General features: G+C 48.3%; 1 protein-coding gene across 1 annotated transcript; it reads left to right on the forward strand.

The window, feature by feature from the left end:
* Window positions 1-432: 432 nt before the first annotated feature.
* Window positions 433-13,447, forward strand: LOC113135328 (transmembrane protein 151A-like). Its single transcript, XM_026315270.1, has 6 exons — window positions 433-742; window positions 6,426-6,764; window positions 7,207-7,341; window positions 7,658-7,797; window positions 7,919-7,958; window positions 8,114-13,447. Exons 1-6 carry the CDS (start codon window positions 674-676, stop codon window positions 9,350-9,352), a joined length of 1,962 nt encoding a protein of 653 aa, XP_026171055.1. The 5' UTR covers window positions 433-673; the 3' UTR covers window positions 9,353-13,447.
* Window positions 13,448-14,543: the final 1,096 nt, after the last annotated feature.

Below are 14,543 nucleotides of genomic sequence, written 5' to 3' on the forward strand. Positions count from 1 at the left end.
GATAAACACCACGTGGTCATTTTAGTTCCGCTAATCAGGCAGGTGCCAGGTGCGTGCGTCAGTGTGCGCACGTGTCAGTGCCTACAGGGGAGACTCGCGCATGTGCGTATGCTCAGGTGAATTGGTGGGGGTGGGGTGTTGGTGTATGACGTCAGCGGAGACCCAGCGCGAAGGTGCAAACGCGTCCGAACCGAGCGAAGGGTCGTCGCTGCAGCTGGTTTCCGTCGTTTCGATGCCTCGTATTTGTCCTTAGTGAGGACCGACGTCCGTGTGCGGCTCCGGTCGGTTTCTCCGGTTTCGTGTCGGTAGCGCGCGCACACGTGCACGTACGCACGCTCGTAGCTCCAGCATCACGGGAGGCGGAAACGTTTGCGCACGGAGGGCGACGGGCTTTGACTTTGGCTGCTTAGTCACATCCCGCTTGGACCGGAGAGGATGGAGCGGGTGGAGAGGCGGCAGTGAGCGGGTCCGCGGGAGGAGGCAGTGGACACCGCGGAATCCGAAGCGGATGATGCTGATTTGCCGCAGGCCCCGCCATCGTGAAATCGGATCCCGACATGCGGCGGATGGGGTGACCGCTGCTCCGCCGGGGAGGTCCCTGCCTTCGGACGCTGCCGGGGTGGGAGCCGCCTGTGCCCGGTTCTAAGGAAGGACGCAGCGGTTAAGAGAGAAAATGCAGACGGAGGAGGAGACGGCCGCCGCAGAAGAGCCGATTTTGGAAGAAGGTTCAGGACGAGAGCAGGTAAGGAAGGACATGTCGGTGTTTTAGACTCTTTGTTGTGATTGTGCCTGGATAGGAAGAGTCCGGTTTGCGTAAAGTTACGCATAATTGGCCCCTTGTGTCATTGCTGGTCCCCACATCATGCACCACTCTCCTGGTTTCTCACTCACTGGTCCCTGTTTTTAACGAAGTCACGTTTTCCTCCCGAGTCCCGAGCAAGGGCACGGAGCAGGACGCTGGCTCTGAGTGGAGGTGGGAGGGGTGGGGGGGGGGGCGGTAAGTGTGATATGTCTGGCAGCGCTGTATGATGTGTCACTATGGGAAGAGATGGTTTAGCATTTTCCAGTGTAATATGTCACACACACTAAGACACACACACACACACACACACACACACACCTCTGAGCCAAAACAACACCTCCCTCCACCACAGTGTTTGGAAACCTGCACCTCCTCTGAGGGAGCGTTCAGGAACCATAGATCTGACTCCCCTCTTTGATAGACAGCTGAGTGCACCGCCCTCCTCAGTCTCCCTGCTTCAGATGACGATGGTTCCTGCTTCCTTCGTGCATGTGCTGTAATAAAACATCTGGCAGGATCACACCTGGATACTTGTCTTAATGTGAGCTGTGATTACCTTGGGCCATGAAAACTACCCTGTGGTCTTTGATCGGGGCCATTTCTGACCATAAAAGACCTGAATCCTCACACAATCATTGGAGTTTCCTTCTGGCTGCCATTAAACTCAGTAATCAAATGATTGATTAATGGACTGATCATTTTAGCTCTGAGGAGATTTAATTGTCACACCCGAGTGGCTGTTTCTTTAACTTACTAGAAGTAAGTTTCACTGCTTCTTCTGGTATGTGAGACTGTCCTAACTGAGAAGTGTCCAATAAACGAGACGATAAGGAACAGAAAGAAGTGTTTATTACTGGGCCTGTTGCCATTTAAAGCCCCAGGCACGTAATGTTGTAGAGTTAAACCTGTTAAAAGATGCCTCCACTCTCCTGCAGTCTGCATCTGGACTCTGCCTCCATTACTCCCTCCCAGCTTCCCGTCTCCGTCTCCTTCCTGTTTTAGATTTGCCTGTCACGGACCGAGCAGCATCATCGTCCTCTCTCTGTCTTGAGTTGCTTCTCTCCAGCATTTGCACGCTCACGTCTCACTGCTTTCACTCACGGGCTTCGTGTTCAAGCTGCATGGTCAGTATGAAGATGTCAGCCTGAAACCAGCTCAGAGTTTAACTGTACATGACACTGATCCTCGTGTTTCATCAGAAAATGAGAGCGTGTGCACAGGCGGAGGAGAGGAACAGCAGATCCAGTGTGTGAGGGTGAAATGTGACAGAAGTTTTTAAATAAATGATCAAGGCTTCTTTCTATTTGTCTTACTTTTTATTCTCTGGTCCTGGGTAGGGACAAGAACATTGTTAGTATGATGAGAAAATCAGTTTCCTACAATAAACAAGAACAGAAACTGTCAGATGTTATTTGATCTCCTGGTTTTATGTCCGATATAAAATTCAAAGCTGAAAGAGTTGATTTAAAATAAACATGTTTCTGTCTTTCTGGCTGCAGTCACACACGGTGACGCCCAGACACAGAAGGTGCAGTCAATGTGAGGCTTTAATTGGTGATTAAATTTAACCGTCATCTCAATCTGACCCTGAACATAACATGAGAGTTAGTTAATTAAAGTCCTGATCCCGGCTCCTCCTGTGCACTGGCTGTTGTTTTTCCCTGTCTCCTCGAGCCTTGGAAACTAAACTGTCTTGCACACTTGTTTGGTGTATTGTGGCAAAACAATCCGTCTGTGAAGTTGTGAATAGCAGAGTGGGTTTCTGTGGCGCTCTGGGACTTTATTCCCTCGTGCAGATGTGGCACCATTAGCGTCACCGGTAATGTGACTGACTGCTGCTCTCAGGGATGTTTCATTTCCCAGCAGGAAACCTGCAACCTTGTCGCTAGGTGTCTGGTCTGGTCCATTCAAAACAAGTGGATGATTTTATTTCCCACCACATCAAGTGCTAACGGAGAGGCCTGACATCCTCAGTGATCGTGTGTGTCGAGATGACACATCGTTTAAAACGGTGCACTGCAGGCGTCAACAGCACATTTTCCTTTTCTCACTTCGTTTTCCACCCACATGCAAGGATTTCTAATTATAGCTGCTCCACTCACCTAACCAGCTGAATCAGTATGAGCAGACACACGGGGAGACAGAGCGGTGCACATTTTTCTGTTTGACGCCTTTAAAACCAGGAGAGGTTGTGGAAACTGCTCTGATCGGGGCACAGATGTCGACTCTTCTAACATGCAGTGGCCTTAGAAAATATTCTAGAGACTTCTGAAGGTAATTAAAGCAAACAAGACGCACAGATTTCACTCTGATTTGAGCTATTTAGAATTAAATCACATGGTCTGTAAGGAAGTGAGGGGGGGGGGGGTCTGAAAATGTTTAGGAGCCGCTGTAGTTTCATGGTGATAAGAAATGCATTAGAGATGGAGGCAGAGTAACAACACTGATGTATTTATGACCAACACCATCATCGTGAGTCATCAACATGCCTTAGAATAAAAAAACTCTCCAGGCCACGGATTTCCTTTAAAAATAATGCTGTCATGTTGTTATTCACCCACTCACAGTGTAATGTGATCATCCACTAGACCATAAATGTTGAACTGTCTTATCAAAAACCCTGTTATTAGCGTATTATTAGAGGATCAGCATAAATGTAAAGAGCCAATAAATGACACGTGGCACAGCTGCAGAGTTGAGGCTCCACATTACAGCAAATGGTACAAGAGCAGATTATAGAACAGTGATTGAATTCAGAGACATTTACTGGATGAAGTCGATCCAATTAATGAAAAGTCCTGTCAGCACAGGCAGGAAATAAGCATCTTCAACATCCCAGCACAGATCTGAAGTTCATCTTAGACTTAGACTTATCCCAATAAAAACAACAGCCCAGAATAAAGCATCACGTGACCTCAGTCACAACAGACTGGCCCGGTTGTTAGAAATCTGTATTCAGATCAGATTAATAATCTGTTTGCCACAGAAACACCTAATCTGGTTGTTTCTCTTTAGTTGGGACGTGACCAAAAGTCCTTCTCTGTTCCCAGGACTTCATGTCGGTCCGTCGTGGTTGTTGTCGTCCTCGTCGTCTTTGGGGTTTCTCTGTAAAAAGCTTCATGTTATTGTGAACAGTTAAGTCTGAGTCAAAGTGCTGTTTGTGGAATGAAGCCAGTCCAGTCCTGGTCCTGACTTTTGAGAAGCAGGTTAGAAACAGTGAAAGCTGACACTGTGCAGAGTGCGCTCTATAGATTTCTGTTCCTAACGAAGTGAAGGAGGCTGAGATTTGTCTCCGATCTGTTCCGGCCTGATGCAGGAGCTCAGCAGAGGCAGCGCCAACAGAAACCCGATGCAGACTTTAGCAGCGGGAGGTGTTGTTATCCTGTGGCTGAAGAGCATCAGGAAGTTCTTCACCTTTTTTAGACTTGTTGTGCTAATTGAGTTTAATCGGTGTTGGTTGTTTCCTCACTGTCTTTGTATAGCAGAGACCACGACTGTGCCCAGAACGGCTCAGTCTGGGCCTGATCCTGTGATTGGGATCTGATCGTGTGTCAGTGGAGTTTGGGGTTGTGGATGTGTGTTGACCCTCTGCAGGCTCAGCCGCCAGACTCCAAGCCGAGTGTAGTAACTGTGAAAAAGATAAATGCGTGTGAACGGTATAAATGCGTACAGGTAGAGTTTGACTCCTGCAGCTGCAGTGTCGTGACCATGCAGGGTCTTTTTTGTTGCTAGAATATTCTCTTTAGCTCCTTTTGTCTGCAGAAGGTGAAAGAAGAGAATTGGAGCCAGAAACATAAATTGAGAGCGACGTGGAGGCAGGGCAGGAGAAGGACGATGGATTTTGGCAACGGAGTTCCCTGGAGAGAGGTGCGGTCTGTCTCTCTGCCACCGTCTCCCTCCCTCTCTGTCATTTCGCTTCTTTTCGTACTTGCGTTCATGAAAAGTTCATGGTTGCTTCTTTGTCTCTCACCCCTCCTCTACGTAACACTCTTAGCCAAATCAATCCACTTAGAGACAGACGTTCAGGGAGGATGAACTGGAGGAGACGTGGGGGTGAGGAGGCCTGGGGTTGGGGTGGGAGTAAATGCTTAAAGGATGGGAGGGAAGATTCAGGGAAGGAGAAAAAAGATTAGAGAAGGTAAAGGAAGAGGAAGTGGAGAGAAAAACCCTAGAGAAAGTAAAGCATGGGGACGTGTTTTCATGCAGCAGGCCGATGAAGTGTGGCTGCCCTTCGCTGCTTGTCCTTGGTGCACAGTGGGGGGGGGTGTTGTGGACAGCAAAGTGTGGCTGCATTGTGCTGGACAGGGAGGCAGTAAAGAAGATGGGAGTGTATGGGAGGAGTGAACGATAAAGCCACACAGGAGAGGAGAGGAGAGGGGCCGGTGTGTTTGATGTGCTGACAGGACAGAGGACCAGAGGACACTGGACTCGTCCCGTCTTTTATTCCTCATCCGCCGCGTTGCTCCTGTCGCAGACGATAACAACACGGGGAGGCCACATGCACATTCAGCCTACGTGATAAACAGGCTTTCTCTGTTCTGCAGCAGCACCGTGGAGTCAGTCCGATCCAGAACAGTCTGGAAGCATCGCTCTCATCTAAATTATTCACCAACTCTTTGCTGGCTGCATTACAGCGTGGAATGTGCCTGCTGAGAGAGAACATTAGAGCGTCTCTGTGCGTATCTGATGTGCACTGTGTGTGTGTGTGTGTGTGTGTGTGTGTGTGCAGTAATATGAGGTCTACACAGTGCAACTGTCAAGTGTAAGTGTGCACTTAAAGAGAGAGTGTGTGTGTCTAATATGCAGCACTTACCCAGTGATGGGCCGATGATGGCTGCGGCCCGGTGTAATGCATTCCTTTGGTCACGACCTCAGCTTACACATCGGCTCTGAAACACCAGCCTGTTTACCAAACAGGAAGATTCGGACTCTTAGAAAAACCAGCAGGTCACCGGGGTCAGAGAAGCTGATAAGTGATAAAACACTGACGCTCGTGCACTATTCATTTTCTTCCTGACTGTCGACATGAAAAGACGAACATCTGTAACATCTGGCAGCTCAGCTCAGACCGTTACAGTGAGAAAAGCATATTGACGTGTTTCTGCGTCTGAAAAAGTTTATTTCCAAACTTGTTACACATTTTTGGAAACAAATAGATGGAGAAATAAATACAGACGGTGAAAACACAGAAATGCATGAATCAGAAAACATTCACATGTAAATGAATTAATTTTATTGATGTGTTTATTTATTTGAGCTCAGAGACAGAATAAAAGGTGAGGCCAGAATCAGGCCCCTAATGTGGGTCAAGCTCTAAAATGACTGTATCCTACATTTCCCATCATGCAACTTCTTTTTGTTATGCTGCATTCACAAAGTGATGGTGGAATAGAAAGAACAGGAAAATACTGTGTTCATAGTTACATGAACAGCTTTGCAGTCACATTTAAATGAACTGTATGTTCTGGTTTCCTGCATTAAATATAATTATTGTCACCACTGAGTTGGATTTAAACATAAACTCTGACAGTCATTTTTCCACTTGTTTGTTGATGCTTCTATAGTTTTTAGTCTTGTGGGACTTTTGTCGCTGTTAACCTCTAACCTCTCTGTGCCCCCTCAGCAAAGGCCAGTCCAGCAGTCCCTGGCCTCCTCCCTGTGTCGGGAGTCCCACTGGAAGTGCCTCCTCCTGACCCTGCTCATGTACGGCTGCTTTGCCACGCTGGCCTGGTGCGCTCTCTGTCGGGTGCCCGTCCTCGGCTCGTCCTCCATCCCTCTGGGTGCTGACGACGATGCCACGTCTGCGGCCTACTACAACGACATCCTGCACCTGGAGAGTCCGTGCTCCAGCGGCTACGTCTACATCCCCCTGGCCTTCCTGGCCATGCTGTATGTGGTCTACCTGGTGGAGTGTTGGCACTGCTTCTCCAAGACTGCCATGTTGGCTCACGCTGAGTTCCAGGCACGTGTCAAAAGCAGTTTTAGCAGTGAATTTATCCCGGAGTAAAGCGATCCGACAGTATTACAGTGTGCTGCTGCAGTAGGGATCTGTGACCTTGAGCTTCACCCTGAGCAGATGAATTTGTTTAATCAGTGAGTCCTGCTCAGTGTGATGGTGTCAGCAACATGCCTGAGGTAAAGCAGGGAAGGAAAAAAAAAAAAGATGCTGCATTTTAATGTCTGCACAGACGGTTGGACTTTAACCAGCTGAGTCTCAATGACCGGCCTGGCTGTGAGGGGACAATAATACTTAACTGCTCATGTGAGCACAGAAAAGCTCCAGAGAAACAAACCGATATATTTTTATGTTGGTTTGTTTTGTCACAAAGACAAACGATGACACCGTAACAAACCTGGTCAGGGCCCGTTCAGTCCTGATTTTATTTGGTTCTCCCTTCGTCCAGGAAGTGTACGAGCGCGTGCAGAGGCTTCAGCAGGCCACCCCCTGTATCTGGTGGAAGGCGATCAGCTACCACTACGTGAGGCGGACCAGACAGGTGACGAGGTACCGCAACGGAGACGCGTACACAACCACACAGGTGAGGAGAGTGGCTAACACACACGCTAACACTTTCTCTCAGGTTCACTCTTTACTTTCTATAATCTTAGCTGCATTGTGCAGCCTTGAGTTGTAATTTCGGAAACTTTTATAATAACTGCTCTGCAAATCTTAATTTCTCCTATAGTGAAATATTGCGGGGCTGTGTGCAAACAGCTGTGTGCAGTAAGAAAAAATCATTCTCCTTAGTAACCATGCTTTATTGACGCTGAAGCACATATGGATGTTAATCTGTCTTCCCGATAATTGGATTCTTCATGACTGCTCCTGTCCTCCCTGCACCCCCCCTTCCTCAGGTCTACCACGAGCGGGTCAACACCCACGCCTCCAGCTCAGAGTTCGACTACGCCCGTTACGGGGTCAAAGACGTGTCAAAGGAGCTGCTGGACCTGCAGCTGCACCCTGCCGTTCGCCTCCGGTTCACCAAGTGTTTCAGGTTGGTTCAGGTTCAGACACCCCCCCCACAGCTGGTCCCAAGACCTGAGGGGGAGCTGGTTTTAAGATTATTACTTTGGTGGAATAAAGGAGGTAGTAACGCAGTTCTCTGTGCTCTGTAGCTTCTCCAGTGCACGTGCTGAAGCCGCCTACCTCACCCAGGTAAGAAGTGGTGAAAACACAACATGCTTAATGTCTCACGAGGTGGTTTTTATAAAAATAAGATCAAATGTGGACAGATGTGGAGTCCAGCTGCTGGTTTAGAGAAAACGTTTGCTCAGTGTGATAGTGTGTTCTCTCTCCCTCTGTTCTTCCAGCGAGCGCGCTTCTTCGGGGAGAACGAAGGGCTTGACGACTACATGGAGGCCAGGGAGGGAATGCACCTGAAGAACGTGGATTTCCGTGAACACATCCTGGCGTTCCCAGATCCCGCTCACCAGCCGTGGTTTTCTAGGCACAGGGTGTTCTGGCTGGCCTCAGCTTTCCTGCTGTCGTGGCCGCTACGGGTGGTGTCAGAGTACCGCACGGCGTACGTCCACTACCACGTGGAGAAGCTGTTCGGGGAGGACGAGGATGCTAGTGGAGGAGGAGGCGGAGCGGGGCCGGGTGGAGGTGGAAGAGTGGATGGGCTTGAAGGGGGGACTGAGAATGGGATCCACCCAGGAGGAATAGCGATTGGAATTGGTCTAAACGGGACGAGCTACAGAGCCATCTCTCGGGTCAACACGGTGGACATGACGGAGTTGGAGTGGCACATCCGCTGTAACCAACAGATGGTCCCGAGCTATTCTGAAGCCCTGCTAATGGACCTGGACACAAGTGGAGGGACAAACCCCACCACCTCTACGCCCATCTCTGGTCCTCCAGGCACCACCCCCAGCCAGGGAAACAACCCACCTCCTCTAGCTCTGCCCGTGGTGTTCAACTCTGCGTACCTCCTCCAGAGCTGCCCCCGCTGCCGGAGGACCACGTCGAGCTCCAGTCTTCCCTCTAGGCTGAGGGCCCCGATGGGGACCACAGCCCTCCTGAACGCTACCGTGGCAGGGATCAGGGCAACAGCGCCGGGAGGTGGGGGCATAGGAGGAAGGTTGGTGCTCAGTCGGAGCGGATTCTCGCTGGGCAGACTGGGAGGTGGGCGCCAGAACAGCCTGTTTCATTCACGAAGCATGGGGGGAGGGCTGGGAGGAAGTAGGGAAGATGGAGGAGGAAATGCGGGAGGAGGAGGTGGTGGTGGAGGAGGAGGAGGTGGTGGTGGAGGTGGAGGATTCCTCGGGTTAGGTTCAAGGCAGAACAACGAAGAAACGAGGGGAGTGCTAGAAGGAGAAGGGGACGACGATGAGGAAGAGGAGCAGGAGGAGGGAGAGGAGGTGAGGACAAGGGAAGACAGGGTACAGGGAGGCAGAGAGGGGGAGGAAGAGGCAGAGCAAGACAACGGAGGAGGAGGTGAAGGGAGGCAGGGTGAGAGGGACCGGCCTCCATCCTACCAGGACGCGTTCTTCTTCCCCGTCCTCATTATACACGGAGAGGAGAGCTGCCACGCTGGAGACGACATGTGACGAAGAGAAAAAGCAAGGAAGTATGGGCAGAGGCCACGGGGGTGAGAGGACACACTGTGCACGGCGAGAAGAGCAGAAACATTAGCACCTGGAGAGTGAATGCACTGAGAACAGAGGCTGAACGAAAAGCGTCGACAGTTCACTGACCACAGGAACAGACGAAAGGATCCAGAGGTAAGAAAAGACATCAGGGAGAAGGTGAGTGGACAGAGTAGGAAAAGGAAGGAGAACGTCAGAGGGGTGCAGACACGGGTCTCTGTGCAGACACGGGTCTCTGTGCAGACACGGGTCTCTGTGCACCCCCGGCACTGCTAGATGAGATTCATGCAGTAAAAAGGCAGGAGACTGGTTCAGAGGGAGAACGCAGCAAGAGATAAGATGGAGTCTTGAGAAGATGATTAAAGGCCAGAAAATCCTCACGGTCTTAGACGAGAGAGCGAGAGGGGGGTGACAGATGGGACACTTGGGAAGAAGGGGAAGACTGCAAATCTAGAAATGTCTGTTCTCAGATACATCTATGCAAGGACAGGACTGAGAGGAGGTCTGAGGGTAGTGGCTGGGAGAGCAGCCGACGGACTCTGGACCAGCAGGGAAGACGTGCAGGAGTTTGATCAAATCCGAAAACTAGAGCGACAGAAAAAGAGGCAGATGAGACAGGAAACTGATAAGATCAATAGAAACTGAAGTAGAGGGAGAAAGGATGATGCTACTGGAGAATAATAGACAATAAAATGAGACCATGACAGACCAGATTGCCCTAAATCATTTTTTTCCATTTGACAAATAGTTTACAATCAGATTTATCGAACAGATCAAAAACACAGGAGGAGGAGAAAACAAAGATACAGATTTATCCCAGAGACAAAACGCCCTCTGAGCAGCAACAACCAATCAGCTCCCCTCGTAGTGTTTTCCACCAGGCCCCTGTGACTGATGAGGATTTCCTCAGGTCTTTAAGATTAACTGCACAGCTTCAGGAGGAGAAACATTTCCGCTCATGGCCATCTTGCTCCTCACATCACCATTAACCCCCCCCCCCCACACACACACACACACACACTCTGTCCATTACTGATATGGTACCGATAGAAAAGAAAACCTCCATAAAAAGGGGAGTGACTGCTTCCTCTGTGTCTCAGCTGTCCCATTGCTCTTTTCTCCAGCTCCCCTCTTCTCCTGCCTCCCTTCCATCTCCTCATATCTCCTGCAGGCGTGGACGTTTCTCCTCTTGGATCAGATCACGACAGTGAGATCTGACGGCTGTAATCGGCGGTTTTTACAGTTACTGTGTGTTGAGGTCTGGACTAAATTGGCTTTTGATTTCACAGCTGGTTGGATTATATTCTGTGTGATATGAAGAAACAACAGAGAACCTTCCTCTATTACCGACACACTCTATATTCCAGTGTTTAAGCATGAAAACAGTCTAAGTTATGTCCACGGTGTTGGGCTGCATGGAGCTAAATTTATTCTCATAACAACAAAAAAACATGAGAAACAAGAAGAAATCTGACTTTCACTGCTTTGCATTTTTAGTGCAGAGAACAAAAACAGTAAAAACGACCCACAGTCTGATCCGAGTGATCAAAAACAGAGTTTGGTCTGGGAGTCTCATGCTGCTGCCTCCTCCTCTTGAAGTAAATACAGCCAATAAGTCACAGTAGCTGCTGTTTAGAGATGCATGTGGCTAATTATAGATAGTGTGCAGGAGCTACTAGTCACCGTGAGGCAAACACAGCTGCCATTGCAAACCGCAGAGCCAGATCTAGGTGATCCAGATACACGCACAGGGACCGACTGTATGTTCTTTGTTTGGGTTGGGATGTTTTCATAGAAACTCAGACCAGGGAGAGTCGACTGGCACAGGCAGCACAGCCATTAGCGCTTTGATGCATAGGCTTTACAGAGCAGTTAGGCTGAACCCTCTGCAAACCGGTAGTGCCCTTTAAAGGCCACGTCACAAGGGGCTCCCTCGTTCTCCATCTGCGGACTTTGGACACGACACTGAGAAGCACACTGAAAGAAGGAAGTTCTGACAGAACTGAACTCTACACTCTACGAACGATAACAGACATGTTTACGAACACGGCTACAGAAACATGTAACGACGAACGTTTGACCTGGATTCAGAGGAGACAGCAGGGAATGTCCTCGTTCTGGGAAGGAAAACTAGAGCAGGAGTGCTGACCTGGCCTGGTGTACACCACACACACACACACACACACACAGTCTGACACACATTCACATACACTGATTGTGACTCTTCAGTAGCTTTGGGGGACATCGAGCTGAGCTGGGCACAGGAAAAGTAACAGAGTTATTAAAATGAGAAATAAAAACCAGGAGAGATTCTCTGTGACTGGAGGACTGGAAAGGAACAAAGACTCGCTTGAACCGACACTGAAAGGCCGAAAGTGAAGTTGTGAGCTTAAAGACAGTTATTTTTTACAGCTATTAATCATTATCTCAGCCTCTTGTAGATAAAAGTGTCTCCATTATTGTCCCTTAAGAAAAAAAAGCACTAAAAAGACATTGAGCACACTTCTGTGTCAGTTTAATCACAAGGTCGTGTTGCTTTCCATCGTTTTCCATCACTGTTAAGACTCATTGTGCTAATTTAGCTTGGAAGATTCTGTTCAGTGTGTGTTTTAGTTCATGTAGCCACTGAAATGTGCAAATTAGTGGAAATGAGGTCAAATTTCAAATCTAGCTGCTTTTACAAAAGTGAGGAAACAAGAAAATGCGGTTCAGTCTGTAATTTCTTACTTTTATATCATGTGTGTACTTGAGTAGATGTTATTTCAGGTTAAGGGATGTCTAAAATCTAAAGGCCTTTGTAAGCTTAAGAACTTTCTCATGTCTTAACATTTTTATTTATTTATTTATTTTTTATTTTTGTAAAACACACAACGCTCTTGGCCTCCCATTGATCTGGGACTGGTGAGCCTCGAGTCCTGTAGGGTACCTGGAGCCGACTGTGAGTCTGTTTAAGTTATTTTTTATCATCTTTTATAAGTGATTTATTCTCAACAGAAGTGTATTTCACTCATTTGTGTTGTTACTGGGTATTTCTGTGGTGTTTTGTTCTCTCCGAGTGCGTCCAAAGCTGTGCCAAGACGACTTTGTGCCCATGAGGTCTCACATAAACACATAAACACGCAACCATGTGCGCTCGCATGTTTAGTCCCAGCAGTAAAGCCACTGTAACTGTTTATTTTAGACTAGAGTGACATTAATCCAGTAGCCATCATGGCCCTCACACACGTGTGGAGTCTTAACTCCAGCGCGCACACACACACACACACACACACACAGGCGTTGCCTTCATGTCCGGCGTTGCCAACTTTTATTGCTCAGGATTTCAGTTCATGCTGCGTCAACACAAGCAGACCACCACAGGGAGCCTGTCTGCGCTTCCACACATGCACTCAGACGTCAGCAGCTGGTACAGGTGTGTGTGCACACACTCGCAAACGCTGGAGCAAAAAAAATCTGAGATGCCTATTGTGCAATATTTATCAGCAAAACACGTGCAAGTCCACGGAGAATGTGTCCAAGGCACACGGCGGTGTGTTTGTGTTTTCTGCCCACTAGGTGGCGGTGAAGCCTCTTTGTAATGTGTGACAGCACAGATGGTGCTGCCGCATCAGCTGGAGGAAAACAGCTGCTCCTGTGGCTTCAGGCTCCGGCATCTTCCACATTCACGGTCACTGGTGTCGAACCAGACACCAGAGTCCGGTGCAGCTGTAAATTTATTTTCTCGTCGTTTGCTTTGAACTGTAACTGAATGTTTTGCGAAGCCTCGTTGTCCATCTTGCTGTTTATAAGAGCGTCTGCATTTCCACTTCATAACATCAGTGTCTGTATAAAACCATAGTGTCTTCACTGTTTTAACTCGGTTTCAGGCTCCAGTCGAACACACACACCTGAGGTTTGCCCACATAGTTTACTACACACACGTCTGCTCCTGTTTTCTCTTGACTGTTTCATAAAAGCAATCCTGACCGATGTATTGTTGTCAGTACTGTTACTGTGTCTCTTGTGGTCATGGGACATGACAGTTTGTGAAACACTGTAAAGAAAAAAAAACTAAAAACAAACATGTCTAGATTTGGTTTGACGTGAAATCACATGGATTCCAGCTGCATTTTTGTTTTTTTTTTTTTTGGTTTTAACTCTCAGAAAGTCTGGATTGGGCTGATGTTGGTGTGACAGACTGTCAGGAAACACACCTTAATGTGCATTTGTGTTAAATTACACTTGACGAGTCAGCAGCTGAGATTTCTGTTCGCTGGTCTTTCGATGATCAGTTTCTAAAACCTGCTCCTGCACCTGCCCCGAGCCCCTTTGTTTTTGCACTGGGATAATAATGAACAGCTGTGCTTTTATTTGTCGTTGGTGATAAAACCTTTGAGCTGCGGGCTGCTGTCCTGGACTGGAGATCTGATGATGAGGCCTCATAAACGGCCTTTAGTGTCTGGGCCACGGCTCATTTTATGATCAGCCTCAGATTATATTTGTCCTCCAGTTTAAAAATATCCACCTGATTCGTCCTTAGAGAGTGTCAGTCGAGGCCCCGGTCGTCAGACCTTTTCTTTTCTGGCTAAACATTTGATGCTGCTGGATTACCTGTGAGCTGTCGAACAAATGAGCTGTTACCACAGAGCAGCTGTTCATGTACATGAAAACAATAATGTCACATGTGATGTGTGGAGCCGGGGGTGGGCTTTCTGTTCGAGCACTGTCAAACAACATGTCCTCAGTATTTAAGCTACTTAATATGTAACTGATAATAAGATCGTCAGGGTCACACCAGACCCGAGCTGCTGAGCTGATGTGATGCTGGCGATGATGATGACGATTAATTATCGTGGAAGATTCAAATAAAGTCAATCTGCTTGGTTTACCACGCCTGGGTCTTGTGGGATCTTTAACGCAGTTATAGCTGTATTATTATTATTATGGGGTGTCGTTTGATATTGTAGTAGATGTTCGTTGTGGATTATTCTGACCTCGCCTGTGTAAACTGTTTGATAGTGTTTTTACTCGAGGCTGTAACAGGCTCAATTTACCACTTTCATTTCATGGTGTGAGAGAAATGAGCACCGGGTGGAACAGGAGGCAGGTTTGTGGCTCTGACACTAGAGGGCAGCAGAGTCTTCGTGTCATGATCCTGCTTGTTTCTTGGCCT

This window comes from Mastacembelus armatus, chromosome 18 (assembly GCF_900324485.2).
Source record: "Mastacembelus armatus chromosome 18, fMasArm1.2, whole genome shotgun sequence".
Classification (NCBI taxonomy): Eukaryota; Metazoa; Chordata; class Actinopteri; order Synbranchiformes; family Mastacembelidae; genus Mastacembelus; species Mastacembelus armatus.

Coding starts and splice junctions, on each gene's coding strand:
- LOC113135328 (XM_026315270.1), top strand. CDS start 674: ATGCAGACGGAGGAGGAGACGGCCGCCGCAGAAGAGCCGATTTTGGAA. Junction 743..6,425: donor AAGGTTCAGGACGAGAGCAG/GTAAGGAAGGAC, acceptor GTGCCCCCTCAG/CAAAGGCCAGTCCAGCAGTC. Junction 7,342..7,657: donor ACGCGTACACAACCACACAG/GTGAGGAGAGTG, acceptor CCCCTTCCTCAG/GTCTACCACGAGCGGGTCAA.